Genomic DNA, 6,685 nt, shown 5'->3' on the forward strand with positions numbered 1-6,685 from the left:
ACTTAGTTACTAGGCCATTATATTGCCAGGAAACGTGGGACAAATCACTTAACTTGTTTAGGGTTCAGTTTCCTCATCTGTAAAAGGAGGGGCTTGGAGTTTCACTAGAACCCTTTTTAGTCTCTTCCAGCCCTCAAGTTCTGAGCCTAGAGGTCATTTACTCATTCCGCAAATATTTACTGAGTGCCATTATGTGCCATGCACTGTGTTCTTATTGACCATGGCTTCCTGGGGACACAGCAAAGCCCATCACACATAGTCGGTGCTCAATAAAGACCGGTGGGAATGAACGAATGAACCTACCACACCTCCATTCCTGGCTTGAGCTCCATCCAAAACCTCCAAACCTCTGCTCATAGGTCTAATCCCCTATTTCTCCCTTCTCTGCTCCCCCAGTTTGTCACCCACAAGCCTCTGGAACCTGTGACTAAGCCCAGAACTCTGGCCAGACTGAGTTAAGCTGAACATTCTAATGAGGGAGAGGACAGTCTGGTCACTGCTCCTGCTGGCAGTGTAAGTTTTACCTTGGATTCTCCCCACCCCTTCACCCCAAAGAGATGTCACCAATATGAGCTTATCCCTAGATGGATCCCGGAGCACCATCACATTCATGTTTGGAGCCCATCTGAGCAAAGGGTCTGTGTCGGGCTGCTCCAGGCACATGTCTGCCCTTGGTTACCTTCTGTCCCCTGGGCATCTGCTTCCAGCCACCCCAATCCCCTCCTCACCTAGCCCCAGACCCTGAATGGGGCTCTGAAGCCAGACAGTCCAGTTCCTAATTGAGCCGTACCACTTCCTAAGATGCTAGATAATCTTGGGCAAGTTATTTAACACTTCTGAAATTCAGGTTCCTCATCTTCATTTGATAACAATAGAACCTATTTTGTAGAGTTATGGTGAGGATGAAGTGCACATGGAGAGCTTGCCAGGGAGGGAGAGCAAGTGCTCAATAAATATTAGCTATTATTATCAGAATCACAATCATTGTCATCAACACTCTCAGTTTTGTGGGAACATCCAAGAACAAGCTCCATCTAGGTGCCTCTCCCTCACAGGGTACATGGAATCCTTGCTCCAAGAAGCCTTCCCAGATTACCCCTAGTAGAGCCACAACTAACTTAGTCCACGTGGTCAGGATACCTCATTCTCCCACCCCCACAAGCAGCACTGGCTCTCGCCAGGAGCTGGGGTATGTCTTCCCAGCTGCTTAAGCTTCAGTTCTGATGTTACAACCTTCCTTCCCCCTCTGCCAGATGGGCTGGTCTGTCTTGGAGACCAGAGAGAATTCCCTGACCCTAGCACCAGCCCCACCTGGCCCTCAGGGAGGAGGACTATGAGGGAGGCAGAGATGGTGGAGGGGCCTGGGGAGATGATCAGAGGCTGAGAAGGCAAGGCCCCCAGGGAGCTACACTCACCAATGTAAACACGCCTGCTCCTAGCACGGCGTACACTGCGTGGAGCCAGGGCACCTGTGGGGCAGACACAAAATGGGCTTAGAGATGGCAAGATGGGGTGGCAAGGCAAGGAGGAGGGCTCAGTCCACAGACTGGAGGTTGTGGAACCTTCTGTCCCCTGGGTCACCCTCTGTCCCCTGGGCATCTGCTTCCAGCCACCCCACACTGCCCCCAACTCTTGATTATCTGTGTGCTCAGCGTGGGTAGGGGAACTCCAGAAGAACAGTGAGCATGGTGGGCCTGACAGGGGTGTGCTCCAAATGCCTGGCGTTTGTTTCCTCCACATGCAGCCCCAGGCTCAGGTAGCACAAGAGTAACTCATCCTGTTGGGCTCTGTCATCCTCCCAACCTGGGTCTGGCCTGAGGCTGCTCTCTCCTGCCTGGCCTGTACTGGGTCTGTCTGTTCCTCTGTGGGGAATTCATAGGCTCTGCCTGTGCAGGTAAGGGGCTGAGGTGAAGGAGACAAGGACTTGAACTCAGGGGTGTGGTGGGAGCTATCTAGAATCCTTGCTAGCTATGCATAATGAGATCGCCTGCAGAGGCTGGAACAGCATCTCTGCCCAATCTCAGGTTCCCCCAGGTCTCAAGGTCACCCAGCTGTGTGTGGAAACCCTATAAGAGGTACCACACCAGTTGTGCCCTCTATAGGGCCTTCCCCCAGAGGATTCCTGGAAATATAGGCATCCCAGCAGCCTGAGCTGGGTCAATAAAGGGTTCTTTGAAGCTCTGGGGCCCCTTCCTGTACCCCCATCCTAGATACACAGAGGGCCCCAGGCCAGCTCCGGCCCCTCCCTTCGTCAACAGGATCCAGGGAAGAGCCAAGGAAATGCCAGAATCAATCCTGCTGTCCTGGACTGGGAGCCAATGCCCTGGGGGCTAGGGCTCAGCAGGATCAGGTGGGGGAAAGAGGGGTGAGGACTGCTGCTCCCAACCTGGCAGAAAAGGGGCCGTGGGAACCATGCACCAAAAGGAGCACGGGGTGGGTATAAGCACTGAGACCCCAGCAGAGGTCCAATAGCTTCATCTCTTGGGTTCTCAGGATTTAAACTTCAGGCCCCTCCTGTGATGCCCTCAATCTGCCCCCTTCTCCATCTGCAGCGGCCTGAGCACCTGGAATGGATCACTGAGCCCTGAGCAGTCCTGGGTGGGTTTCCCAGGGCAGGCTGGACATTTGTAAAAGAGCTGAGATTTGGCTGGCCCCATGGATGCTCCAGTGGAGTGGGGGTAGGCTCAGGGCCCACTGCCCCAACCCTCACCTGCTTGGCTGGCCAGAGTCTGCCTTCTGAACTTGGCTTATCCCCCAAGGGCTCCAGGAAGCCCTTCCTCAGGGCCCTCGCTCTGGGCCTGGTGGCCCCACATTGCTCCAGAGCTCCACAGCTCCCTCCCTTGCCAGGGGTTTAAATGCTCCGTGGCATACCCCACCCCCCAGCCTCACCTCCTCCTTGAGAGGAGAAGACGGGAAAAGTGAAGCCGGATGTGGCTTGTGAAGCAGGCAGCTGCCCGGGCCTGCCAAGAAAGGCCTCCTTGTTGGTTTGCTTACACTGCCAACAAGACCAGGGCAGGTGCCAGGAGGGGCCGGACAGGATGGCAGGCTGCGGGCCTTTGGCTCTGGGCCTTCCCTGGAGGGCGTGGGAGGAAACAGCACCCTCGGGGCAGCAGGCCCCCCTCCCTCCCCATGGGGCCCCCTGGAAGCCCTCGAGACTCACATATTGGAAGGGCAGGAGGATGGCCAGGATAAGTCCACTGAAGAAGAGAGTCATGAGCAGCACAAAGAGCACACCCTGGCAGGAAGTGAAGTCAAACTACAAGGATGGGACAGATGTCAGCTACCAGGCTGAGGCCTTCACCGCAGCCACATTTAGTGCTCAGCCCTGGAACCCAGTGTTCTTTTCCCCTCCAATCCCCCAAGTGGCCTTCCCACACTCAACTCACCCCCTTTACCTCTCACCAGCCAGGGCTCTAAGCTTAGATCCCCTAACCCCATCTCCCTGCCCACAGGTCCCAGAGCTGACCTTGGTCTGGAAGCTGAAGACAGTGACAGAGAGGCAGACGAGGGCGGTGATGCCCAGGCACAGCAGCACAGATGTGGTGTTGTAGTAACTGCAGGACCACAGGCCAGGGCTCAGCTTCCAACGGGACTTCTGGTCTCCCCTGGTCCTCCTCCTAGGCCCACTCTCTCTGCTGGAACCCTCTACCCTTTCCCAGGGCCCTTCCTCTCCCTGCTTCCCTGGCCTTTCTCTTGGGCCCTGCCCTTTCCACCATGTTAGCCTTGAAATCCTGTTAGAAGGATCTTAGAGAAGTGGGAGTGGGGTTGGGAGGGGTTTGTGCTGGTGCCCGAGGTGGGAACTTCATGATCACAAGTCTGGGGTATTTTAAGCTACAGCCGGACAGGAGTCACTTTGGTCTCTTCCATCTCCCACCCCATCCCACCGACTAGGCCAGGTCCTAAAGACACTGTCCAGCACAGTGTATGGGGAGAGGGCTCTAGGCCAATGTTTCCTGCCTCCCTGAATCCCCTCCCCCATTCAAATGCTCCCAGGAGTGATGATTTTTAGGGGCAGCTCTTCTCAGGGTGTGGCTAGTCCCTGGCACCAAGCCTGACCTATGGCCCCTTCCTTTACCACCTGTTCTCTTTACCTGGACAACATCCCAGTGAGGTAGGCCATGGACAGGGTCTGAAAGGTAAAACAGGAATGCTCCAGAACTGACTTTAGAGCCCAGATACCTTCAGAGACCAGCCTAGGTCTCCACCTCTTGCATATACCCTTCAACTTTACGTCTGTTTTGCTCACACACACAAACTTATTTCCAGGACTTGGGCCTGGCGAAGAAGCGTCTCGACAGGCTTTGTGCAGGCTACACCTTTCTTCCTTTTGCAGCCTTGCTCTGCTCCTTTTTCTAAGACCACCCACCCCTAGCCACTTTTCATTATTCATAGCTCTAGGATGCTGCATACAAAGCTCTTAAAAACAAAATCACAGTGGAAAGTTACTGTGGATGGAATGGGAGAGGGAAGACTAAGCCCATTGGAGAAGGTGGACATCTTTGTGGAAGAAGTGGGATTAAAATACCCCTGTCTATACCAGTGACTTCACATTAGACATCCCCAGCCTAGACTTCCTGGCACTGCAAGCTCATCCTCCTTCCCTCCTCCTTCAATCCCCACTTGGCATCTCTCCCCAACCACCTCAGATCACTTACAAAGATGGTCAGGAGAATCAGGTTCCAGGGGAAATGCCTCCTGCAAGGGAAGCCACCGAGTTCAGAGGAGTATGTGGGGTGCCAGCAGCTACAGGCTGGGTCATTGCTGCAGGGAGTGGGTCTGCCCAACCCCACCCCCGCTTCTTGGAGGTTCTTTCTTCAGCCACATTTCCATGTGTCCCAATCTGTACGTCCACCCTCCTCCCACCTCGGAAGTGTCAAGTAAAGGAGGGAGGGGGCAGGCCTGCATGATGGAGTCCAGAGAGGGGTGGGGCCCTCTTAAGGGTGCGCAGCACACTGGTGGTAGGCAGGACTGGGACCAGAATGCCTGAGATCTTGCTCATGTTTCCACAAGTTGCTCCTCAAGCCATCATCATACCTAGGTCCAGAACAGCAGGCCAGGGTCAGGTAGGTCGCAAAGAATACAGCACTGTGAAAGACACATGGATGGTGAGTCAGCTAGTCCCCCCTGAGGCCTCTCCATCCAGTCTCCTGCCCATCACACTCTCTACTCCCACAGGGAACCAGGCAGGATGATTGGGGCTGGGGTAAGGCTACGGTCATCCTAGAATTTAGCAATGGGCAGGGTGGTGATCCAATTCTAAAAGAGAGGAAGGGAAGCAGGATGAGCCTGCTTCTAGAAATATTTGGGTGCCATAGGACAGCTGACCACCCAATCTAAAGTGGCTTCCCTGGACCTTATCTCATTACTTCCAAGAAAAAACTCACATACAATATGATGCCACATCAATATGACTTGTTGAGTCTAACTGACACTTATTCCATATCTTAACTGACTTTTCAACAATATCTGATCTCTTCATTGTTTCCCTGGTTCCACGATGATATGCTCTTGGGTCCCCTCCTACCTCCCTGGCCACTCTTCAATCTCCTTCAGAGTATCTTTAAATATGCTTCCTTCCTTCTATGCTTAGGATCATGTGGGGCGAATCTCCCTTCATGCTCTCTCTGGTAGGCTCACTCATCCACAGGACTCCCTTTATCAGGCAAACACTCACGACTCACACCCATATTTCTCATTTGATTTTCCTTCTCAATCAAAGACTTGAATATCAAACAATTTAGAAACACGCCAGATTCAACAGGTTAGACCCGAACTCGCCTTCTTCCTTGCTCTGGTCCTGCATCCTTATTGCAGAAGACATCATGTACCCTCCAAGTTGCCCAACCAGAGGCCTCAGCATCACCCTTGACTTTCACTCTGCCATGCCCAATTAATCACCTGGACCTGTTGATCCTCCTACCTAGGCAGCTCTCAGATCTGTCTCCTTCTCTGCATTCCCACTATCGTCCCTTTAGATAAGGCCACTTCTCTCTCTCTGGTCCTCCTGCTTCCAGCCCTGCCTTCCACCCTCCAAGCTGCAGACTGATCCGATCATGGGACTCCTGTTTAAAATTCTCAAAAACCTGGCAATACCTTGCATGATCTACCCCCGCCTACCTCTTCTGCCCATCCCTCACTACACTTCACCTTTCTACTCTCCCTTCTCCCCTCTCATCACCCTTTGTCCAACTGTACCCTCACACTCTGCTCCTGCTAGAAAGGGCTAACTGGCAAAGGACGCCCGAGGCCTGGGTTAGAGGGACTTCCTCCGTGTACCATGAACATACCTCAATGGACGCTGCACTCCCACCCCTCATGGGCCTGCTCATCTGACCCCTAGGTGTAACATCTGGGAGGGCCAGTCTATGACCTACTCATTTGTATTCCTACCTTCTAACCCAGGGCCTGGCACTGTTTAGGTAATCTTTAAATATTTCTGGATGAAAAGCAAAAGGACAGGAAATGTAGGGTTGAGACAAGCCTGTTGGATTTGGTGAGGAGTAGCCCTCCATCTCTACCCGTTCCTATTCTTCAGTGGTTCTTGAACGATGTGGAACTGTTGTCGCAGTGACTGAGGGATTCTTAACCCTGGGGCCGTGGCTGCTGAATGTCCTGCTCCATGAGGAACAGCAGAATCTCTTGTCCCAGTTGAGAAACACTCCAGCATCTGCTCTCTTTCGGTCTC

The 6,685-nt window shown here is 53.4% G+C and overlaps 1 protein-coding gene across 1 annotated transcript in view; it reads right to left on the bottom strand.

Moving 5' to 3' along the window:
- FAIM2 (Fas apoptotic inhibitory molecule 2) overlaps positions 1–6,685 on the bottom strand; it is a 22,397-nt gene that overhangs the window by 9,810 nt on the left and 5,902 nt on the right. The window contains exons 5-10 of the mRNA XM_011368348.1: positions 5,035–5,085; positions 4,656–4,695; positions 4,092–4,129; positions 3,467–3,554; positions 3,161–3,256; positions 1,416–1,469 (exon numbers count right to left, since the gene is read on the bottom strand). Of these exons, the coding sequence (XP_011366650.1) occupies positions 1,416–1,469; positions 3,161–3,256; positions 3,467–3,554; positions 4,092–4,129; positions 4,656–4,695; positions 5,035–5,085 (367 nt within the window). The remainder of the gene's footprint in view (positions 1–1,415; positions 1,470–3,160; positions 3,257–3,466; positions 3,555–4,091; positions 4,130–4,655; positions 4,696–5,034; positions 5,086–6,685) is intronic.

This window comes from Pteropus vampyrus, unplaced genomic scaffold, assembly GCF_000151845.1.
Source record: "Pteropus vampyrus isolate Shadow unplaced genomic scaffold, Pvam_2.0 Scaffold140, whole genome shotgun sequence".
Classification (NCBI taxonomy): domain Eukaryota; kingdom Metazoa; phylum Chordata; class Mammalia; order Chiroptera; family Pteropodidae; genus Pteropus; species Pteropus vampyrus.